This window comes from Mobula birostris, chromosome 10 (assembly GCF_030028105.1).
Source record: "Mobula birostris isolate sMobBir1 chromosome 10, sMobBir1.hap1, whole genome shotgun sequence".
Classification (NCBI taxonomy): Eukaryota; Metazoa; Chordata; class Chondrichthyes; order Myliobatiformes; family Myliobatidae; genus Mobula; species Mobula birostris.
Window position 1 is genome coordinate 122,486,670 of NC_092379.1, and position 24,508 is coordinate 122,511,177.

Here is a 24,508-nt window from a genome sequence, read left to right on the forward strand (position 1 = left end):
AGTCGGGGTATTGTACCTTTAACCATGAGGGATTGGTATCAGTCATTTGATCTGTGAGAAATGGAGAGCGGAAAATTATGTACTTTACTCGGTTCACTAAACTGCATGAAAATGGCTGCTTGACAGACAATGTACTACTTCGCCCCATAGTGGCCAAAGCCTAAAATTTCATGAAATGAATTTAAGATCAGTAGTTTCAAAGTTCAATGTAACTTTGTTATCAAAGTACATGTATGTCACCTTAAGATTCGTTTTCTTATGGGCATACACAGTAAATTCAAGAAACACAATAGAACCAATGAAAGAATACACCAAACAGGAAGGGCAAACGACCAGTGTGCAAAAGACAGCAAACAGTGCAAATACAAAGGAGAAAATATTAATAATAATAAATATCAAGAACATGAGTTGAAGAGTCCTTGAAAGTGAGTCAAGGTTGTGGGAATAGTGATGGGGGGGTTGGTGAGTGAAGTTATCCCTTTTGGTTCAAGGGCCGGATAGTTGAAGGATAATAACCTGGTGGTGTGGGTTTATGTCCTTTGAAACTGCAGCTGATTTAGAACCTTATTCTGCATTTTTAAATTGAGGCATGGAGATTGGGGGGGGGGGGATTACTACAATACCTCTGAAGTTTTAGTATGTTGATGCTTGTCGAAGTTTTACTGTACAGCCTTTTCATTGCTTACTGTAACAGAAATACACTAATAATGTTTCATAATGTTTGTTATTCAATTTAAAGTTTGCTTGTTGTAGATTAAATAGTAATAAATGTAATATTTATAGCTTATTTACCACATATCTTATGAAACCTTTATATCTAAATAATTTGTTGCCAGAAGGCCTATTAATCAGAGTTTCACTGCTAGCTCCAGTCTTGGAAAGAATGGGGAAAATAATTTAATGTGCATTTTACATAAGTGAAATTGAAGTTTAAAATATTTTAATCTTTGTGATGTGATTGAAGAGCTCCTATCCTATTGATATACTACATGCTAGATACTGGGTCAAATAATTGATGTAGCAAGGTTGTATGACTGGTGGTTTTAACCATTGTCCATGTTTAAAACAGGAACAAAAATAATGAAGCCTATACTATAGTTATGAAACTTCATTAGTGAATTTGTGCCTTGCATTATTACAGTGATCACTGTTTGGTTGTAGGATTTACAAGTGCCTTATGAATCTTTTCTCGTGCAGGTCCGGACTTTGTTGTCTGTGATGAAGGACATGTGCTTAAGAATGAAGCTTCAGCAATATCAAAAGCGATGAATTCTATCCGAACAAAGAGGAGGATCATTCTTACAGGGACACCATTACAAAATAACCTTGTTGAATGTAGGTGTACCTATTTTAACATCATTTTCTTCTTAATGCATTGATGTCATGAATTACAGAACACTTTAAACATGGAAGTTCAAGCAACACGCACAAAATGCTGGTGGAACGCGGCATGAAAGTTAATGTTTTTAGTTTTATGTAACAAATACAGCACGGAATGAGCTAATCAAACTAAATGGATTTTGCCAGTGTTTGCATTCCAAATAATCCTTTCCAAAATTAAATCTCTCAACTTAACTATCTATTCCTGTCTCCTCATTTATCTACTTTCCTTAAATAATTTAGGGTCTGCATGGTAGCATAGTGGTTAGCACAACACGTTACAGTACCAGTGACCCAGATTCAGTTCCTGCAGTTTCCTGTAAGGAGTTAGTGCATTCTCCCTGTGACTCCTTGGGTTTCCTCTGGGTGTTCCAGTTTCCTCCCACAGTCTAAAGACATACCAGTTGGTAAGTTAATTGGCCATTGTAAATTGGCTCGTGGTTAGGCTCAGAAGAAATTGGGGTTGCTGGGCAATGCAGCTTGAAAGGCCTATTTCACGCTGTATGTCAATAAATAATCTGATCCCGGACTTGCTCCACCAATGGTAATAACATTGTGGCTTTGCTGAAGGCAAAGAAATGCAAAAAAAAAACAACTCTGGTGATATAAATACCAAGATTGAACTTGTTATTATTTAAGTTAAACTAATGTTTAAATGTCAGGAATTAACACAACTGAAAATTAGGTCCAACTGATTTAAAATGTTAAATTGGTTTATTATTTTCACATGTATTGAGGTTTTATATTACATCCATACAGATCTTTGTACTGAATCAAATCAAAGAATCCTTTGAGCATCAAATCAGTGTGTTGAGGTAGTACAAGGAAAAACAATTATGAAAGGGAGGATTGAAGCACAAACAAGAGAAAATTTGCAGAAGCTGAAAATCCAAGCAACACAGATAAAATGCTGGAGGAACTCAGCAAGCCAAGCAGCATCTATGGAAAAGAATATAGTCGATGTTTCGGACCGAGACCCTTCATCATAACTGGAGAAAAAAGAAGATGAGTCAGAATTAGAAGGTTGGGGAGGGGAGAAAGAAACACAGGGTGATGGGTGAAATCATGAGCGGGGGAGGGGTGAAGTAAAGTCCTGGGAAGTTGATTGGTGAAAGAGATACAGGGCTGGAAAAGGAGGAATTTAATACGAGTGGACAGGAGACCACGGAAGAAAGAAAAGGGGGAGGAGCACCAGGGGGAAGTGATGGGCAGATAAAGAAATAAGGTGAAACGGGAATGGTGAAAGGGAGCGGGGGGTGGGAAATTACTGGAAGTTCACGAAATAGATGTTCATGCCATCAGCTTGGAGGCTACCCAGACGGAATATTAGACAATAGGTGCAGCAGTAGGCCATTCGGCCCATCAAGCCAGCACCGCCATTCACTGTGATCATGGCTGATCATCCACAATGAGTACCCCGTTCCTGCTTTCTCCCATATCCCTGGACTCCGCTATCATTAAGATCTCTATATAAGGTATTGCTTCCCTAACCTGAGTGTGGTCTCATTGCGACAATAGAGGAGGCCGTGGACTGGCATGTCTGAATGGGAAGTCCACTGGGAGATCACACATTTTCTGGCGGATGGAGCATTGGTGCTCGGCGAAGCAGTTTCCCAATCTATGTCAGATTTCACAAATATACGGGAGGCCACACCGGGAGCACTGGATGCAGTATATAACCCCAACAGACTCTCAAGTGAAGTGTTGCCTAACCTTGAAGGACTGTTTGGGTCCCTGAATAGTAGTGAAGGAGGTGGTGTAGGGCTCTTTACTTCTCTCTCTCCCCCACCCCCCCACTCCCCGGTTTCACCGATCACCTTGTGTTTCTTCCTCCCCTCCTCCCACCTTCTAACTCTGACTCCTTTTTTCTCCAGTCCTGGTGAAGGGTCTCAGCCGGAAACATCGACTATATTCTTTTCCGTAGATGCTGCCTGGCTTGCTGAGTTTCTCCAACGTTTTGTGTGTATGCTGCTTGGAATGGAGGATAAAGTGTTGCAATTGCAGAGAGTGCAGTATAAGAAGACAATAAGGTTCAAGATCATTACGAGATAGATTAAGGTTAAGAGGCCACTTTATCATAATAGGGGACCATTCAATAGTCCTTTAACAATTGGTTACAAGCTGTCCTTGAACCTGGCGGTGCATGCTTTCAGGCTTGTATTTCTTGTGCCTGCTAGGAGGGAGGAGAATGGGTGGGTGTTATTTTTGATTATGTTGGCAGACTTACCAAAGCTGTAGGAAGTCGAGAGTCATGGATCCAGGGAAAATTGGCTGTGTGGATACAGAATTGGCTTGTCATAGAAGGTGGATATAGTAGATGGAGAGTATTCTGCTTGGAGGTGGATGACCAGTGCTGTTCCACAAGGATATGTTCTGAGACCCCTGCTCTTTGTAAATTTTATAAATGGCTTGAATGGGGAAGTTGAAGGGTGGGTTAATAAGTTTGGAAATGACCACAAAAGTTGGTGGAGTTGTGAATAGTGTGGAGAGTTGTCGGTTGCAACAGGACATTGACAGTGCAGAGCTGGGTTGAGAATTGGCAGATGGAGTTCACTCGAAGTATGAATTGATGCATTTTGAAAGGTCAAATTTGAAGGCAGAATACGAGGTTAATGCAGGATTCTTGGGGCACTATGGAGAAACAGAGGAATCTTAGAGTCCACGCCCAGAGATCCCTCAGAGATGTTGCACAAGTTGATGGGGTTGTTAAGAAGGCATATGGTGTGTTGGCCTTCATTAATCGAGGGATTGAGTTCAAGAACTTCAGGGCAGTGTTGTAGCTCTATAAAACCTTTGTTGCACCACAGAGTATTGAGTTAAGTTCTGGTCAACTTTATTATAAGAAGGATGTATGCTTCCTGGACTAGAGGGCATATCTTATGAAGATAAGTTTGAGCAAACTAGGGCTTTTTTCTTTGGAGTGAAGGAAGATGAGAGATGACCTGATAAAGGTGTACAAGATAGTGGACAGCCAGTGCTCTTTTCCCAGGGTAGCTGTGGCCAATAAGAGAACATACTATTAAGGTAATTGGAAAACAGTATAGAGGGGATATCAGAAGTAAGTTCTTTACACTGAGTCGTGGGTGTGTGGAATGCTCTGTCAGTGGTGATGGTAGAGGCAGATACATTAGGAAATTTTAAGAAACTTTTAGGCACATGGGTGATAGAAAAATGGAGGGTTATGTACAGTAGGAGGGAAGGGTTAAATTGGTTTTAGAGTAAGTTAAAATGTTAGCATGATGTCATGGGCTTAAGGGTCAGATTGCACTGTAATGTATGTTCTTCAGTGCAGACCAGAGTCCATGGAGGGGAGGCTAGTTTATGTAACTTGAGCTGTGTTTACGACTCTGAAGTTTCTTGTAGCCTTGAGCAGAGCAGTGGCCATACTGAGCTGTGATGCTCCAGGAGAGGATGTTTTCTGTGTTGTATATGTAAAAATTGATGAGTGTCAAAGGGAACATGCCAATTTTGTTTAGCTACCTGAGGAAGCAGAGGTACTTGTGTGCTTCAGTATGATGCAGAGTATGTACAAGTAGAATACAAAAATTGTGTCTGTGAACTAAATGGAATACTTAAAGCTTTGAAAAGTACGAAGTACCTCCAGCAGATCATTGAAAGTGGAAACTGATAAAGCAATCCCTTTGGCCCCAACACGTGTGCACCAACCAAGGTATCATCCTGAGTTGGTCTGATTTGCCTGCATCTAGATCATATTTTCCTGTCCATGTATCCATACAAGTTTCTTGGAGCAAGATTGAGCTAACATTTATATTTGAATGAGGGTTGTTTAGCTGAGAAAGAAGACATGCAGTAAATAAAACAAGTTGCATGTTTTATAATGATTTTAATTGAGAATATTTTGTAATTTCTTCATTTGAACTTTTTCATATACTTTTAAGTATTTATACCACTTTTCAAGGGTTGTGAAATAGTTCTGAGTGTCAAGGTTAGGACTTTACTGGATATCAAGACCTCAGATGAGTTTCACGGAGAGGCCTCAACTCAGTTACGTCATTAAAGTTTTGTGCCACACAATGCATTAACTACTATCCTCTAGGACCACCCACGACAGGTAGATTGGCTTTCCAACTGGTAGCTAATTTTGGGAATTAGGCAGCTAATGGTGTGGGGTAGCACTCATAGGAAGTCTGAATCTAAATGTTTGGAATGTTTCTTCTGCAGATCACTGTATGGTGAATTTCATTAAAGAGAATCTTCTTGGCTCAATAAAGGAATTCAGGAACAGATTTATGAATCCTATTCAGAATGGACAATGTGCAGATTCGACTTTAGCGGATGTGAGAGTAATGAAGAAACGTGCCCACATCTTGTATGAAATGTTGGCAGGTTGTGTGCAAGTAAGTGCTGAAGTTAATTGTTTTTATCTTAACAACCCTTATTCCAGTTTGGGTACAAATTTGCAAAGAGCATAAGTAAAATAAAAGCAGTAATTAGGCTCTTCAGTCCCATGTGAGTGCTCTGCCCTTCAATAAGATTATGGCAAACTCACTGCCACTTTCTAGCAACAACTCCAAATTTCTGATATCCTTTTTTAAAATTATTATTCTCTGTATTGAATATACTCAGCGACAGAGGCTCCACAGTCACCTTGTGTAGAGAAACAAAGGTTCAGTTTCTGCTCTTTGAAGAAAGATTTCCTCCTATCCATACTATTTGACTGAAGCCTCATTTTGTGACTGACTCCTGTTCTAGACATCTCCGTTAATAATTACACCACTTTTCAAAGTTGTGAAATAGTTCTGAGTGTCAAGGTTAGGACTTTACCGGATATCAAGACTTCAGATGAATTTCGTGGAGAGGCCTCTTTCTGGTACCTCAACTCAATTACGTCATTGAAGTCTTGTGCCTATCCTGTCAAGAACCTGTAAGAAGTTTGAATGTTTCTAAGGAGGATGTAGTTGGTGTAATTTCTCCTCAACCTGCTTTTCTATGAACAATCTGATGATCCTTTGCACTCTTATCACAAATATATTCTTAAGTAAAGAGACCAGACTTCTACATAATATTCCAGATGCAGTCTCACTGGAGCCTTGTATAATTTAGAGCGAGGCACCTCTGCTCTTGTTTCAAATCCTCTTGCAGTAAAGTGCAACATATCATTTGACTTCTTAATTGCTAAGCTACATGGTAATTTTTTGGTGCTTTAAGTACAAGGACATTTCAGTTCCTCTGATCGCCTTTCAGTCTCACCATTTGGAAAAGAGAAAATTCTAACTTTTCAACTAAAGTAGATGACCTTCTGTTTTTCTATATTACATTCCGTGTCTTCATCTAGCCTGTCTGTATCCCAGTGAGACTTATCTACATCCTCATCCTGGTCCACATGGCTTTGTATCCTGAGCAAACTTGACTGTATTACACTGAGACCCTCATCAAAATCATTGGAAATAGCTGTAATTCCAGCTATGATCTCAATGGTACCTGCTGGTTATGGCCTAGCATGCTGAAAATAAGTTGATTATTCCAAATTATTTTCTGTTCATCAACCAATTTTCAGTTCATGATAATATATTATCCTCAAACCACTATAATTTTTAATGCTGTCATGATTTTTTTTTTGAAAGTCTTCTGAAAATCCAGACACTTCATTGACTGTTCATCCTTAAATAAAAACTAAAATAGCTAAGATGCTGGAAATCTGCAATAAAAACAGGAGACACTGGAAGTATTTGGTAGTTCAGTCAGCATCTGTGGAAAAAGGAAATTAATGTTTCATGTGGAAGATTTTTTTTGTATCAAAACTGGGAAGTAAAAATAAGTTAACATCAAGCTGTGGGGCAAAAGGATAGTTAGTATCCAGACTCCAGATAGGATGAGGCCAGAATCGAGGAGGATGTCAGGTCAATGAGCTAATGAGGACAGTAAGACGGGGAAAAAAATGAAGAAAATCTACAAAATGCAAGCTGTTAAGAGAGTGAAAATACAAACAGTTGAATGTTGAAAATTGTGACAAACAAGGCAGTAAGATGTCCCAGCCTTCAGAGGAAAAGCCAAGCCAATACACAAACCAATGATTTCAGCAGATATGACTGATGCTGGTACAGGCAAAGAAAGTTGAGTAGTTAAAGCCGGAGAATCCATTAACAAATACAGAAGGTTATCCCCAAATAACCAGTGGGCCTTAAACTTATGTTGGCACTCATTATAATATTGCAAGAGGCCTCAACCAGGTGGATTAGAGTGGAATGGAGAATAAAAGTGGCAAGCATCAGAGTTCTGTACTCTGCCCCCTACAGACCAAATGCAGATGCTCTGCAAAACGGGCATCCAGTCTGGTTTCTGTGTTGTAGAAGAGACCATTGTAAAGGTTGTACAGACCACATTACATTGGATTCTGTTTCATTGGGACACTTCGGAACCAGTTAAATGGCTGCCTCAATTAGTCAAAGTTTCATAGAAATAATTAAAAACGTATAAAAAAGACTACTATTTTTAACTATGTATCAGATTATGAATTTAACTAAATACAGAACGAATTAGAACATTACTAATACTACTATAAAACAGTATTGGATCCTAATAATTATTGATGGAGGAATTCATTCTGTATACTTTGCCATGTTCTTTTGATTGACACAGTGCATATAACAGACTGCCTTCATGCAAAGCTGTTGATTATTATGATCATGAGGACACGCAGTCCTCTTTTACTGTCATTTAATAATGCATGCATTAAGAAATGATACAATGTTTTTCCAGAATGATATCACAGAAACATGACAAAACTGACAAAAACCACATAATTATAACATAGTCCAAAGCAATACTGTAATTTGATAAAGAACAGACCATGGCATGGTAAAAAGTCTCAAAGTCTCTCGAAAGTCCCATCTTCTCACGCAGATGGTGAACGTTCAGCGCTGCAAACTTGCCGATGCAGCATCCTGGAAGCATCCGACCACAGTCCGACTCCAAGTCCGTCCGAAAACTCCGAGCCTCCGACCAGCTCTCCGACACCGAGCACCATCTCTGCTGAGCGCTTCGACCCCGGCAACAGGCAATAGGCAAAGCTGAGGATTTGGGGCCTTCCCCTCCGGAGATTCTCGATCGCACAGTAGCAGCGGCAGCGAAGCGGGCATTTCAGAAGTTTCTCCAGGTGTTCCTCCGTGCTTCTCAGGGCTGCCTCCATCAAATCCGGATTGTGCACGGCCCCCTAGTTAACACATACGATATCATTCGGAACGGCCGCGTGTGCTGTGTCGCGCCGCCATCTTCTTCCTCCCTCCTTTTGGAGATTGCATTCTCCAAATCTTCATTTTCATTGCAACGTTGCACAGGAAATTGCTATATAGTGAGTGGTTGGTGAGATCAGTAGAACAGATCAAGGAGTCACAACAGCAAATAGTCCTTCAAAATGCTGATAGGAGCTCCTCCTTGTGCTTTCTCCTGACCATCTCTAAAATTTTTCCAACACATTTGTCAGATATTACTAACATTCCATAAATAAAAGTGCTTTGTTATTACTTCCTTAATAATGGAGTCCAACATTTTTCCTTTTACTGATATCAGCCTCATTGGTCTATAGCTCCCTACTTCCCTTCTCCCTCCTTTCTTCGGTAGTGTGACTGCTCTGTTTATTGCTTAACATTGAAGTCAGCTTTGCATGCTACTGCTTTATGTGTTCTGCCAAATCTCTCATTTAAACATCCTTTTCTCTTAATATGTTGGTCCCCTATATTCAAGAACCTTGCATAAGTGATTTACATCAGGGGTCCCCAACCTTTTTTGCACCGTGGACCGGTTTAATATTGACAATATTCTCGGGGACCGGCCAACCTGGGGTGGTGGGGGGGGGGGTGTGTACAAGTAGGGTTAAACTCACCTCAGCATGTGTTTTACAGTTAGGGTTGCCAACTTCCTCACTCCCAAATAAGGGACAAAAGTAGCAGTCAAATCCCGGGACACTTTACCCCAGGAAAGACTACCATGACCATGAAGCCTTCCACGGGCACCTGTGTGTGCATGCATGACATGTGCATATAATGTGCGTACGTGCCTTTTTTCCCCCCGCAAATCGGTTTTGCCTTCATCTTCCTGACTATACTGTACATACATTATTTCTACATTCCTGCTTTTACTATATGTTAGTGTTATTTATTTTTGGTTTTATGTGTTATTTGGTATGATTTGTTAGGTTATTTTTTGGGTCTGGGAACGCTCAAAAATTTTTCCCATATAAATTAATGGTAATTGCTTCTTTGCTTCACGCCGTTTCAGCACAAAAGGTTTCATAGGAACGCTCTACCTTAGCGGGGGAAATATAGGAAAAGGGCGGTCCCATACGGGTCAAACTAATTTAGCCCAATATACGGGATGTCCCGGCAATACGGGATGGTTGGCAACCTGATGTTCAAGTTCAACAGTGCATGACAGGGAATGAGGAAAGGTGCAGCTGACTCATATCGTTTCCTCACGGCCCGGTAGCACATGCTCTGTGGCCCGGTGGTGGGAGACAGCTGGTTTATATAACGGATTGAGTCCAGTGAGTTAATTTAAAGATTCTTGCTCTTTTTGATATCCTTTTTGACCTTTTTTGATAATCATGTTCAACCATGTATATATAAAACTTCTTATTCCGTTTGGCAAAGGTACTTTCTCTAGTTAAGAGGAAATGGCAAATGTATTTCAGTGAAGGGGAAACGTATATAGGGGCTGCACCTTTTCCCTTCTCAAATCGGAGTAATCAAGGATTAATGATACATTAAGGTCAATTTTGTAAAACCTATTTATTTTTATTTCCACAGCGCAAAGATTATACTGCACTTACAAAATTCTTGCCTCCAAAATACGAATATGTTCTTGCTGTGAGAATGATGCCACTTCAGTGCAAACTTTATCAGTACTACCTTGACCACTTTACAGGTGTGTGACAAAACTTTTGAAACATTTGCAATTTTGATTTTAGTAGCAAGTACTCTTACATTTTCATTCAATGAACATAGAGGCATGATGTGCATAGGAACACGCTCATCAGCCCACAACATCTGCATTGGACATGATGGTGAATTAAACTAATTATCTTTTGCCTGTACAAGATCCAAATGCTTCAGTTGCCTGCATATTAATGTATCTAACTAAATGCCACTATTGTGTCTGCTTCCATCACTCCCTTCCAACATCCTGCACCTTTCATTCTCCATGTTTTTAAAAAAAAAAAGTAGTTAAAATTAAAAGAATAGCTGGCTATGTAGTCTCTGATCACTTTTGCATATTGCACAAATTGTTTAATATGAAGAATCATGCCTGTAAGTAAAATGAATGACTGCCTTTCCCATGAAGAACAATGCAATTCAATAACTTGTGTATTTTCAGAAGTACAGCAGAATGGCATTGTAATGTGTGGAGTGTTGGAGTTGGGTCTTCCTGCTGTCTAGACATTGTGGTGAGAGTAGTGGAATGTGGCTGTAGATCCAAGTGTTTCATCAAAATGTTGGCATTTAAAAAAACCTAAAATTATAGGTGATTTTTGCATGCATCTTGGGCAGACTGGGTGTGAGTGTGGTGGCTACCCAGCAGAGTTGGTGTGAGACCCAATTAATTTTCATTGGCCCGGATCACAATTGTGATTGGTGAACTGCCAGTAAAATGCTTCCCACCCTATGAGAAGCAGGCTGATTTCTGAGGCAGGATGGTGCAACTGCTTTCTAATGGCCCACAGCAGAGCTTAAATGCAGGAGTATTTAACATCTGAAATAAAAAGAATAATAGATCCTGTTGCAACATCTGTGTGGAATTCAGATTTATTCAGCTGATAAACCTATAAACTGTCAGAATGTTCTTTTTAAAGACTTTCAAATTTACAATGGAGATAAAGATTTTAAAACATCGCTGTAAATGGGCTACTTTGTGATATTTAGAGGTGTAGGCTAGTCATAGAAACAGGAGCAAGTAATAGACGAGAGCAAAAACGAAGGTGATTTCATTGTCCATTTGACTTCATGTATTGTTTTGCTCATACCCAGTTCAGGCAAGAATATTGGTGACTAGAATTGTTCATAGTGTGAATGAAAGAACAGATAAAGTAGTAGGGAGACAGTGGAAACACATACACAAGATAAAGTTTGCATGGGATGGAAGAAATAGTGTTCAGGGAGTTCCAATCTTAACAGAAGTAGATAACAATTTATACTGCTGGTAGGATATGGGTACGTTTAATAGGGAAATTGGTCAAATTAAACAGTGGCACAAAATGATTTTTTCAAAATAATGTTACAGTATTCAAGAAGCAAGGAAATAAAATGAAAGTATTTAGTATTACAAAATACTTCTTCAGAATTTAGTTACTCTGTAGTGTCAATATGAACAGGATAAGGTGCCTATCAGATGTTAAATTTGAGGGTTTTGCATTGTGGTACTGACTGTGTTATCAAAATACTGCCAAGTTGGTAGATATTTATCAATAACAATTTTGTTACGGTCTGTTTGTGATAAATGGATTTTAAAACTCAATTGATTAGCCAAAAGCTTATTCTTGTGCAATCAGAGAACACTTTGAATCTGTGGCCATAATTACCTAATCAGCACAACTTGTGCAACATTTTACAAAACTCTTTGAGGACAGTAACTTCTCAGCAAGATCTACTGAGTAATCTTTAAGAACTACAATGGAGCATTCATCTTGTGGCTTTTACTTAAATGAAGTTTCTTAACTAAAGTTGCACCTCATTTTCATTCAAGTTTGCTGTGCATTTTAATGGCATACAGGGGCTTAACTATGGTGAATTTAAACCAGATGTCTGGTTTATGCTGCGAAACAAGGTCATTTTGCCCAACTGAGTTCCTTGTATGGTGCGATTTATTGAAAACTGACTTAGCTATGGGATTTTATATTTTTGTAGTCATTCCAAATGTATTTTTGTTTTGCTGTGAAATATTTACCTTTATAAACTATTTTTTATGCCAAACTAGCCACATAATATATGTAAATTGCAGTTTTCACTTAAAAACTGTGGTTTGGTATTTTAGGTGAGATTACATGTACAAGTGGCCTCAGCACCTGTGGTGCTGCTTTGTGCAATCACTGAGGACAATGAATGCACTTGGGCCTTGCCTCACAGCTGCTGTAGATTTAGTGCTTGCCATACATCTGTGGGTGATGCTTAGGTAGTTCTTAACAGGATATCTATATTTAAATAAAAGCATATTTGTTGGCATTTTCCTGAGCTCAACCTTTCCTAATGTTCTTCCAATTCTGTAAGGATGTAACTAAACTTTGTTAAGTTTGGACTTTTATTAATGAGGTTGGCAGGGAGTATAAAAGACTTGTAAAGGTCAGATGAGGACTTCATCTTTAAATGCTATGTGAGCATTTTTTAATTTAATAGGCTTTCAGTTTTGTGCCCTGTGTTTTTAAGAGTAGAAGCATGTGTCTTAGTCAAATAAAAATAGGTACCAGTGGACTTCGCTGTTAAACTTGTACTTGTACAAGGTGCTGGCTGCCTTTTAGGATGGATTTGCTATTCAACCTTTCATAAGCCACCAGTGACACCTGTTGCATTTCATTCCTATCTCTGTTCATTGATTCCCTGCTTTGTATTCATTTTTATGCACTACACTCGTCAAATTTGCTTTCAACTTATTTTAGAATTTGTCTCAAAAAGGCGTGATGCCATATTCAAATACTTATGTGTGAACTGACCTCATCTTTCACCGTCTCTTTTGTTGCTAATGCTAATGTGCACTTTAGTATTCATTGATTATGTATTGAAATGTCCTTCCATCACCCTCTCTACCGTTATTTTCTCCCCAGTAATTTTTTGAACATTTAGTGATGAAATGTTTATCTCTGGAATAATTTCTAATCAAATAAAGCAACAAAAAAAAAAATAGCTGAAGGAGTTTAGTAGGTCACCAGCATCTGTGGGGAAGGGTGGACAATTGTTGACATTTTGGGTCTCCCAACCGTCCTCCTCCACTCCACAGGTGATGCGCGACCCACTGAGTTTGTCCAGGAGATTGTTCATTGTAGATTCTAGCATTTGCTGTCCCTTGTGTCTCGAAATATCATAAACTACCTTCGATAGCCCTATCTTTACTATATTAGACTACCCAAAAATGGTTGAGCACAACTTGAACAGCTTACAACTACAGTAAAACACCAATAATTTGGCATCCTTGCGACTTTGTTAGGTTGGATTAGCAAATATTTAGGATTGTTGAATGTTACGTCTTATCAATACTCACACTTTGATTTCACATCACATGTTTCTCAGTTCTAGTGAACCCAGGAAGCTTAAGGGGAGTCAGAAAGATACAAGGCACCCCAGCTCCAAAGGCAAGCCTACCCGCATTCCTGGCACCTGGTGCCCCATGCTCCAACTCCCCCTCTGGCCACATACCTGTCCTACTGTCCAGACTCGGGCCCTGGCTGCACTTAAATCTTCGTATTTAAGTCACTGTTTGTACTATCCTGGGTGGCTGGAATGCTTAATATGGTTTAGCAGTACCTTTGCAATTGTTGTCTGGTGGTAACAAATGTTAATGCCGTTCATTCATTGTGGGTGGCTGTCAGGCTTCAAGGGGTTTATGATGGGGCCTCAATAGTTGTCTTAACATAGTTTTGGAATACAATGTTATATCTTTGATACTGTATTCAGGGAATCTTAATTTTAAAAAAAAAATTCAAAATTCTGCTCATGTTGAAGTCTTTGCTTTGAATTTATCCATTTTCAAATATTTTTATTTCTAGACCTAGATTTATGTCCCTCTCAGCTACTATTCATGTCTAATAAGTACTTTGTTGCACTTTGTATTTTCTCTAGTTCATTCTAAATACATTCCTGCTCATTCCTTTCTGAAATCCTCAACATTCTTCCTGGATGCTGCCTGGCTGCTGAGTTTCCCCAGCATTTTGTGTGTGTGGCTTTGCATTTACTCTGCTTGCCTTGACTTGAGTATCCCATCTCGGGTACCTTTGGTAAGACAACCTGTAAGACGACTGTGCGTGCAGTCCCAAACAGTGGTCGCAAACTCTGGGTCCAAACAGTGGTGTGATTATTCATCATTTACGCCTTTTTTCTACAATCGCAAGATACTGGATTTTAAGAACATCAGGTACTGCAGATCTACCCCAGTACTGAGTTGCTGGATAGCGATGGAACTGGATTTGTCGTTTGCTGTGTTGTCACCTAATACAACCACCCAGGGAAGAAGGCATCAGAGGCAGTGTACAGTTCAATAAATGGTGTAAATAATTGTCTTGTAACAATGCCATCGCAAGATCCTGTTGGACATTGGTAATGTAGGATACTGCGCATCCAGTTCACTGGTTCATTGACAAGATAGATGGCAGGGGAGCTGTGTGGACCAGTTCCTCATCTTGAGGCATCGCCTGTTGCAGCCATGCAGGAGGAGATGCCAGAGGCAGTGTAGGAAAGAGCCGAAGCACGGTGGGGACCTGGAGTCAGCACTGGGCTGGGGACTGGCCATTCTCGTCAGTGCTGCCCTTCATTGTTTGCTCATGGAAGACCAGCTGGATTGTGTTTGTATGTGGCTGCACTGTCTATATTACTTGGTCTTGGTCTATATTATTTTCTTGTGACTATGTTTTTCTGCTATTGTAACTGTATGTTCCATATAGCAGTGTTGACTGTGGTTCTGTGTTTTGCACTTCGGCCCCAGAGGAACGCTTTCGTTTGGCTATGGTTGAATTGACAATTTAACTTGAACTAGAAAATGAGAAGTAATATCTAGGGCATACTTATATCTGCATTCTGCTAGTATAAAAAATGTAAGCTTTTTTTTGCCATATACAGTGGCATGCAAAAGTTTGGGCACCCTTGGTCAAAATTTCTGTTACTGTGAATAGCGCAAGTAAAAGATGACCTCATTTCCAAAAGGCGCAAAGTTAAAGATGACACATTTCTTTAATATTTTAAGCAAGATTACTTTTTTATTTCCATCTTTTACAGTTTCAAAATAACAGTAGGAAAAGGGCCCGAAGCAAAAGTTTGGGCACCCTGCATGGTCAGTGCATAGTAACACCCCTTTTGGCAAGTATCACAGCTTGTAAACGCTTTTTGTAGCCAGTCTTTTAAGAGTCTTTCAGTTCTTGTTTGGGGGATTTCTGCCCATTCTTCCTTGCAAGAGGCTTCGAGTTCTGTGAGATTCTTGGGCCGTCTTGCATGCACTGCTCTTTGAGGTCTATCCACAGATTTTTGATGATAGGTTGGGGGACTGTGAGGGCCATGGCAAAACCTTCAGCTTGCGCTTCTTGAGGTAGTCCATTGTGGATTTTGAGGTGTTTAGGATCATTATCCTGTTGTAGAAGCCATCCTCTTTTCATCTTCAGCTTTTTTATAGATGGTGTGATGTTTGCTTCCAGAATTTGCTGGTATTTAATTGAATTCATTCTTCCCTCTACCAGTGAAATGTTTCCCGTGCCACTGGCTGCAACACAAGCCCAAAGCATGATCGATCCACCCCCGTGCTTAACAGTTGGAGAGGTGTTCTTTTCATGAAATTCTGCACCCTTTTTTCTCTCCAAACATACCTTTGCTCATTGCTGCCAAAAAGTTCTATTTTAACTTCATCAGTCCACAGGACTTGTTTCCATAATGCATCAGGCTTGTTTAGATGTTCCTTTGCAAACTTCTGATGCTGAATTTTGTGGGGAGGATGCAGGAAAGGTTTTCTTCTGATGACTCTTCCATGAAGGTCATATTTGTGTAGGTGTAGCTGCACAGTAGAACAGTGCACCACCACTCCAGAGTCTGCTAAATTTTCCTGAAGGTCTTTTGCAGTCAAACGGGGTTTTGATTTACCTTTCTAGCAATCCTGCGAGCAGTTCTCTCGGAAAGTTTTCTAGATCTTCCAGATCTCAACTTGACCTTCACCGTTCCTGTTAACTGCCATTTCTTAATTACATTACGAACTGAGGAAACGGCTACCTGAAAACACTTTGTTATCTTCTTATAGCCTGCTCCTGCTTTGTGGGCATCATTTATTTTAGTTTTCAGAGTGCTAGGCAGCTGCTTAAAGGAGCCCATGGCTGCTGATTGTTGAGACAAGGTTTGAGGAGTCAGGGTATTTATAAAGCTTTGAAATTTGCATCACCGGGCCTTTCTTAACGATGACTGTGAACAAGCTATAGCCCTAACAAGCTAATTAAGGTCTGAGACCTTGGTAAAAGTTATCTGAGAGCTCAAATCTCTTGGGGTGCCCAAACTTTTGCATGGTGTTCCTTTCCTTTTTTTCATCTAAAATTGTACGAAACGAAAATAATACACTAATCTTGCTCAAAATGTTGAAAAGAATGTTTCATCTTTAACCTTATGACTTTTGGAGATCAGTTCATCTTCTACTCACTTAACTATTCACAGTAACAGAAATTTTGATTAGGGGTGCCCAAACTTTTGCATGCTACTGTATGTGACACTTCAATAATGCATTTTGAGTTTAGCAATTGAGCGCAATGCCCTGCTTAATTTGTGACATAATCATACCCTATAATTTTTTAATCACTCCACATTAAACACTATTGAACTATTATGAATAATAGAACATAACCATTAGGAACAGGAATATGTCCTGTGAGTCTGTTGACCATTTAGTGAGATCATGGCAAATATGATTCTAACATCGGCTCTGCATTCCTCCGGCTGACCAGCCAACCCTTGCTTATCAGGTACCGATCTACCTTTTCCCTAGACTTTTCAAAAATTCAGTTCAGGTTTATTATCAGCTGCTGTTGTTATGAAATTTGTTAACTTAGCAGCAGCAGTTCAATGCAATACATAATATAGAAGAAGAAAAATAATAATAAATTAGAGTATATGTATATTGACTAGGTTAAAAATTGCGCAAAAAACAGAAATAATATATATTTTAAAAGTGAGGTAGTGTTCTGCTTCTACTGCTCTTTGGCTGTTGTGAGCCTTTACAAAAAATAAATTTTACCTTGTGTGCCTTAAATGGGTAACCTCTCATTTTTAAAAGGTGGCTACTAGTTCTAGATTCTGATACAAGAAGCAGGGTACTTTTCACAGTGTTGTTTCTGAAAACCCCTCAGGAACTTGAATTCTTCAGTCATATTCCCCTCTTTGCCTTCTAAGCTCTGATAAATAGCCTGACTTATCTATCTATTCAACATAACACAACTCTAGATATTGGCTTTCAGCATATTAACATTCTTTCCTAAATAAGGGGGACAAATAATGTACACGCAACTGAATACGTGATGTTACAATTCCCAGTAGACCATAGCCTACCCCAAATTTTGTCATTCAGTTTCTTAGTAAATGACAGCGTTATTGGCCCTTTATGAAGCTTGCACTAGGGCTCTAGATCTCTTTGCCTCAGAGATCTGCAAGGTCTGTAATACTTCTCCATTTTGGCAGGACCAATCATTTGTAATTTTTCCACATTGCATTCTATTTGCCAATTCTTGCCTGTGAGGAATATATGATATGGATGACTGTGATCTATCCTTAGCTATTCTTCCCAAACAAGCAAAAACTGGTAATCAGCATATATAATGTTGCTAAAAAAAAAACTTAAAAGGAATCACATAAATTTAAAGTAACTTCAAGCTAGGGGATGAAGAGATCACCTGAAACATGTACAGAAAGATAGCTATGAAGAGGAGTGGTAGAAGTAGAAAAGAAATTCACCTGCATGTCGAAATGAAGATAGTATTGTTATTGACACACAGCGATGAAAGAACAAACTTGATGTGCCTTTCACTATCTTGGCATGTCCTAGAATGCCTTGTGGTTAACATTTTTGGAAAGTTTAGCTACTGTTATAGAAAATGTGACATTTACTTTGTCCATGGTAATGTATCACAGACAGTAAATGTGTTTATTGTATAATGTATTGATGCTGGTATAACAATATATATTAAGTTAGACATAAGGAAATTTGAATCCAATTATTAGTAAAGTTTAGAGAATTTGTAGTGGGAATGTTCACTTTTCTCATTGATTAATGTAGGAAAATGCAGTTTGTTCATGGATGGATCTTGACATAGGAACCATAAAGGGGCTGATAAGTGTTAGAAAGGTTCTGATGTCATTCACATACATTTGGAGCTGATGTCAGATATTTGAGTGATATCTCCAAGGGCAGCATGTAAATGGTTGGCAACAATTAGATGACTGAAGAAATGGCACGAGAACAGTTGTTTATTGCTAATTTTGGACTAAATAATATATCAGTTTCAAATAAATACTGATGTTATCTTAGAAATTTTCCTAAGTTTTCTTGGGAATGTAAATTGAGTTGGCACTTTTTGTAAAAAAAAAATAATTCTCAATTGCATGAGCTGAATATTCAAGCACAATTACATAGTGACTTAAAATAAATCCCATTATCGGTTAGTGGGTAAATATGTACATGAAAAAATTACTTTAGTTGTTGAAATAGAAATTAGATGGAACTACTTTTTTGACTGTTTGGAAGTGTGAAAATATGGAAGCCTTTTAAATTGCTGATTTTGTTTTCAGGTGTAGGAACTAGTAATGAAGGTGGAAGGGGTAGAGCCGGAACAAGACTCTTTCAAGATTTTCAGGTGTTGAGTAGGATATGGACCCACCCATGGTGTCTGCAGTTGGACTACATCAGTAAAGAAAACAAGGTAGAATAAATGAATATAGTGAATTCTATTGATTATTTTTGTAATATTTTCTAGTAAATTTCAAATATTGGTATAGATTATGGAAATAAATTGTTTATTGCATAAATGACCAAGTATAATCACTTATGAACCACATTTGATAGGGTTAACATTTAATAAGATTAAAACTTGTTGCAGTATGTAATAGAACATGGAATTTGTTGTCTTTAGAACATTTTGAAAAATAATATGTAAAACTAATGTATTTGCTGTGATTCAAGATTGAGTGTTGGAATCTTTCAGTGATGCCAGTGAGCTATGCAGCAAAGTGATTTGATCATACTGCACTGAGTTTTTAAACCTGAGTACACCAATTTCACCAAATACATTCTGTGATGGTGATCAGAGTAGTAACTTAATCACTGGATAATAATCCAGAGACCAGGGAATTCAAATCCCACCAAGGCTGCTATGAAAATAAAGTACAGTTAATGATCTGAAATTTTAAACAAGAATAATTTATTATCAATTTTTAAGTTGTAAAAAATGGGGAAATGTTGGGCCTGAAATTTCAAAGTAAGTTTGTTATCAAAGTACGTACAATATGTCACCATATGCTACCCTGAGATTTATTTTCTCGTGGGCTAGAATATTTGAACACCATTTTTACTATAATTATGAAGGGCTTTGGTAAAACCAACCCTGAGTATTCTGTTCTGCTTTAATTCTCCTGATGTAAAGAAGAGTTTACTTGTGTGTGGGAGTGCAATGAATATTCATCGGTCTTGTTTCTGGGATGACAAGTCTGTTGCATCAAAGCAAATTCATTTGGCCAAGCTTGTGAATTCTTGACTTCAGAAGAATGAGAAGTATCGTAAGGAAGCATACAAATTTATTTGAGTACTTAAGAGGATGCTTCCTCTTGTTAAAGGAGTCTAATACCTATACCACTATGTGCTGTGCATTGCCTGTAATTGACTATCCTGTGTCAAGTTACACCTGTTGACATCCCAAGCCTTCCACCATCTGTAAAGCATCTGTGAGGGCCATGAGGATTCTTTCCACTGGCATCTCAGTGTCATTGAAAGTGTAACTGGTTTGACTGGCATCTTACTCACCATCTAAAACACTAAATTCCTATTGTGCAGTGACTGTAGTTCGTAGCATTTACATAATGCACAGCAGATAATCTTCTGAAGTCCCAACAAGAGGGCATGCAATACTGGATCTGCTGTTAGGGAATGAGGCAGGGCAGAGTTTGTGTAGGGAAACGCTTTGCATCCAGTGACCACAGTGCTATTAGTTTCAAAGTAAATATGCAAGGAGATAGGTCTGGTCTGTGGGTTGAAATTCTAAATTGGAGAAAGACTAATTCTGATGGTATCAGAAATGGTGTGGCAAGTGTGGATTGGGACAGGTGTTTTCAGGCAAAGGAGTACTTGGAAAGTGGGAGGCCTTCAAAAACAAAATTTGGACAGTACACAGCTTGTATAAAAGGTAAAGATAACAAATGTAGGAACCTTGGTTTTCATGAGATATTGAGGCTCTGCTTAAGAGAAAAAAGGTGGTATGGGAACAAATGAAGTGCTTATGGAATACAAGAAATGCAAGAGAACACTTACAAAAGAAATTAGAAAGGCTAGCAGACAAAGTGAAGGAGAATCCTTGGGGATTCTACAGGTGTGTTAGGAGCAAAAAGATTGCTGGAGACAAAACTGGTCCTCTACCCTGAGGCAAGTCAAGGTAGATAAATCCCCAGGACCTGACAAGATGTTCCCTTAGACCCTACGGGATGCAAGTGCAGAAATTGCTAAGGTCTTAGCAGAGATAATTAAGACATCCTTAGCGACAGTAGAGGTACCAGAGGATTGGAGGATAGCTAATGCTGTTCTGCTGTTTCAAAAAGGCTCCAAACAGAAACCAGGAGATTATAGGCTGGTGAGTCTGATATCAGTTGTGGAAAGTTATTGGAAGGTATTCTCAGGGACTGGATACTAAAGTATTTGGATAGACATGGACTGATTAAGGATAGTCAACATGGCCTCGTGCATGATGTCTAACCAATCTTATAGAGTCTTTTGAGGAAATATCAGGAAAGTGGCTGAAGGCAAGGCATTAGATGTTGTCTACATGGACTTCAGTAAGACATTTGACAAGGTCCTGCATGGGAGGCTGCAAGAAGGTTCAGTCGATCGGCGTTCAGGATAAGGTAGAAAATTTCATTCAGACATTGGCTTTGTGGGAGAAGCCAGAGAGTGGTAGTACAGGATTGCCTCTAACTGGAGGCCTGTGACTAGTGTGTGCCACGGGGATAAGTGCTGGGTTCTTTGTTGTTTTTCATCTATATCAATAATCTGGAAGATAATGTGGTTAACTGGATCAGCAATGCGGATGACACCAAGATTGGGGTGTAATGGACAGTGAGGAGGGCTATCATGGCTTGCAGGGGGATCTCTGCATCAGCTGGAAAAATGGCAGATGAAATTTAATGCAGATAAGTACAAGGTTTTGCACTTCTGTAGGACCAACCAAGGTAGGTCTTGCACAGTGAATGGTAGGGCACTGAGGAGTAATAGAACAAAAGGATCTGGGGATACAGGTCCATAATTCATTGAGAGTGGCATCACGGGTAGATGGGGTCGTAAAGAAAGCTTTTGGTACATTGGCCTTCACAGACAGTGTATCGGTTAAGAAGATGCAATGTTATGTTGAAGTTGTATAAGATGTTGATGAGGCTTAACTTGGAGTATTGTGTGCGGTTTTGGTCATCTATCTACAAGAAAGATGTAGACAAGGCTGAGATTCAAAGTGCAGAGAAAATTTACAAGGATGTTGCCAGGTCTGGAGGTCCTGAGTCATAAGGAAAGATTGAATAAGTTAAGGCTTTATTTTTTAGTACATAGCATATTGATGGGAGATTTGATAGAGGTATACACAATTATGAAGGGTAGATTTAGGGTAAGTGCAAGCAGGCTTTTTCCACTGGGGTTGGGTGGGATTACAACCAGAGGTCATAGGTTAAGGGTGGAAAGTGAAAAGTTCTAGGGGAACATGAGAAGGTGGAATGAGCTGTCAGCACAAGTGGTCCATGTGAGCTCAATTCCAACATTTAAGAGAAGCTTGGAAGGTAGATGGATAGTTGGGATATGGAGCGCTATGGTTCAGGTGCAGGTCATTGGCAGTAGGCAGTTTAAATGGCTTTGGCATGGACTACATGGGCCAAAGGTCCTGCTTTTGTGCTGTACTTCTCCACGACTCTGTGAACTGCATGACAGCACTTCCCAAACCTGCGAACTCTACTGTCAAGAAGGACAATTGTTTCAAGCGTGTGAGAGTACCTTGGTCTACATCTTCCTCCAACTTGCACGCCGTTGTTCTTTTACTGATGTTGGCTCTGTACCCTGGAGCTCTTTCAGAGTACCATTCTGGGATGGTATCATTGCCATTGTGCAATTAACATCAGCAGTAAATCTGAGCCTTGCCAGTAATGACATCATCCTGAAAAATGAGTAAGTTGTTTTAAAGTTTTCTGAGATTGAAGTCAAAATTAAAAGAAACAAGTTTGTAAAATTAAACTAATTAAACTAAAGAAACTTAAGCATTTTAAATATTAAGTGTTAAAAGTTGCCTACACTAATCAAGTGAATCTTATATCATTTATTTTTTTTAAGTAATCAGATTATTCAATAGCGATAGACTAGGCATTCTTGCCTTTTCTTTGCCTGTTTTTAATTGCACTTGTAAATATATTTAATTTTTTAGGCAAAAATAAATTTTCTAAGTAACTACTGTAGTGTTTGGAATACATTTTTTGATGGAGAAAATAGAGTGCAAAGTCTCTTAAAGCTTGCACAACTTTGAGTAGTACTTTAGCTGCATTTGCAGATCTGTAAGCAACAGTAGCAAGAAATATCTTTGAAAAGAGTAAGGGGAAAAGAAAACAAATGGAGTAATGATCATGCAAGTAGAAAACTGAGTATGAAGTGCTGGATGAGAAAAACAAGCTCCCTCTCCTTTTCAAAGATAATATGTAGTAAGCATTCCTGGTAATCTAACCAGATCAGAAGGAAAACATAATCTTTTCCCATGTGTCTGTTCAGAATTTGGGTGACTGATACTTGGTAACAGTTAGTTTAGAACAGTTAAAACCTGATTTTGTTCTTGTTAGATAGCTATGCCAGTGTTATTTAAGTATCAGTCACTATTATTGTTCAGAAGGCAGAATCTTAACTGAGTTTTTTTTTTAGAAGAATTAATTTCTTATATGAAACTAAAACTGCTGAAAATCTGGAATAACTATTAGTCATGTTTCAATGTTCATGGTGGCTTTTTAGATTATCAGCATCTGAACACAAAATAAAATTGACAGGTAAGATCTGCGTGTCAAGTTTTGCTTTCCTTAAACTTTGGCTTCAGTATTCAGTAGATCACATCGAAATATCTTGATGCAGCAAGATTATATGAAGGGTACTTAAGAATTACAGGCCTTTGGATATAGCATTTTTAATTTGCCGTATTTACCACCAAGTGTATTTGGGTTGAATGGGAAATGGAGTTGTTCATATTCCTGCACAGAACTGGATCTTAGCAGGCCAGGCAGCATCTATGGAAAAAAGTACAGTTGATGTCTCGGGCCGAGACCCTTCAGGAGGACCTACTGAAGGGTCCTGGCCCAAAGCATCAACTGTACTTTTTTCTATAAATGCTGCCTGGCCTGCTGAGTTCCTTCAGCATCTTGTATGTGTTGCTTGGATTTCCAGCATCTGCAGATTACACTTATTCACTTTAGTATTGTTTTAGTTATAATGATTTCTATTCTTAAAAAAAAAGGTAAAATACATTTTCTGGAGTTGTTCACAGACTTTGATCACATGTCAACTTCTTGTTAAGAAATGAAAGCATCACTTTATTTTTCTAACATTTAACTAACACAGGCAGTTCCCAATATTTGTAGCCCATTGGTAATTGCTTGTGATAAGTTGTTGTCTTGAACTGCTATAGTCTTTTTGGTGAAGGTACACCTACTGTGGTGTTCCAGTGTGTACAACATTAACAAAGGAGGAGTTGTGTGATGGAGTATAAACCATTGCTCGTTATTTCAGTAACATAGAGTATAATTTTCTAAAGTTAAAGGTGAATAATCTGTCTGTCTCTGTTGATTTAGGGATACTTTGATGAAGACAGTATGGATGAATTCATTGCATCAGATACAGATGAGACCTCAATGAGTCTTTCCTCTGAAGATGAGAAAAGGTTCTTTTTACTTATCTATTTTGTGACCAGGAACAGCTTGAATTATGGTTGCAAATTCTTCTGATTGTGTTGAAAACACAATCATATTGCACTTTCATAACATTTCAGTTCTTTATTAACCTGATAATTTTATCCATAATGTAAAATGGTGACAACTTGGATCACGGTATTGAAATGTTTGTTAGATGGTCTATAATGTTTAAAGTGAAAGCACTGATTTTGAAGCATTTTTGGATTGGGGGTTGAGAAGAGCAAAACTATTTGGATAGTAGAGAGCTTTATTCTTCATGTGTGTAAGGT

General features: G+C 38.8%; 1 protein-coding gene across 6 annotated transcripts in view; it reads left to right on the forward strand.

The window, feature by feature from the left end:
* The window catches only part of atrx (ATRX chromatin remodeler), a 202,025-nt gene that overhangs the window by 122,412 nt on the left and 55,105 nt on the right, over window positions 1-24,508 (forward strand). For all 6 annotated transcript variants that reach the window (XM_072270906.1, XM_072270902.1, XM_072270901.1 and 3 more), the window contains 5 exons: window positions 1,198-1,335; window positions 5,563-5,738; window positions 10,146-10,263; window positions 18,846-18,976; window positions 24,120-24,208. In XM_072270906.1, coding sequence (XP_072127007.1) covers window positions 1,198-1,335; window positions 5,563-5,738; window positions 10,146-10,263; window positions 18,846-18,976; window positions 24,120-24,208 — 652 coding nt within the window. The remainder of the gene's footprint in view (window positions 1-1,197; window positions 1,336-5,562; window positions 5,739-10,145; window positions 10,264-18,845; window positions 18,977-24,119; window positions 24,209-24,508) is intronic.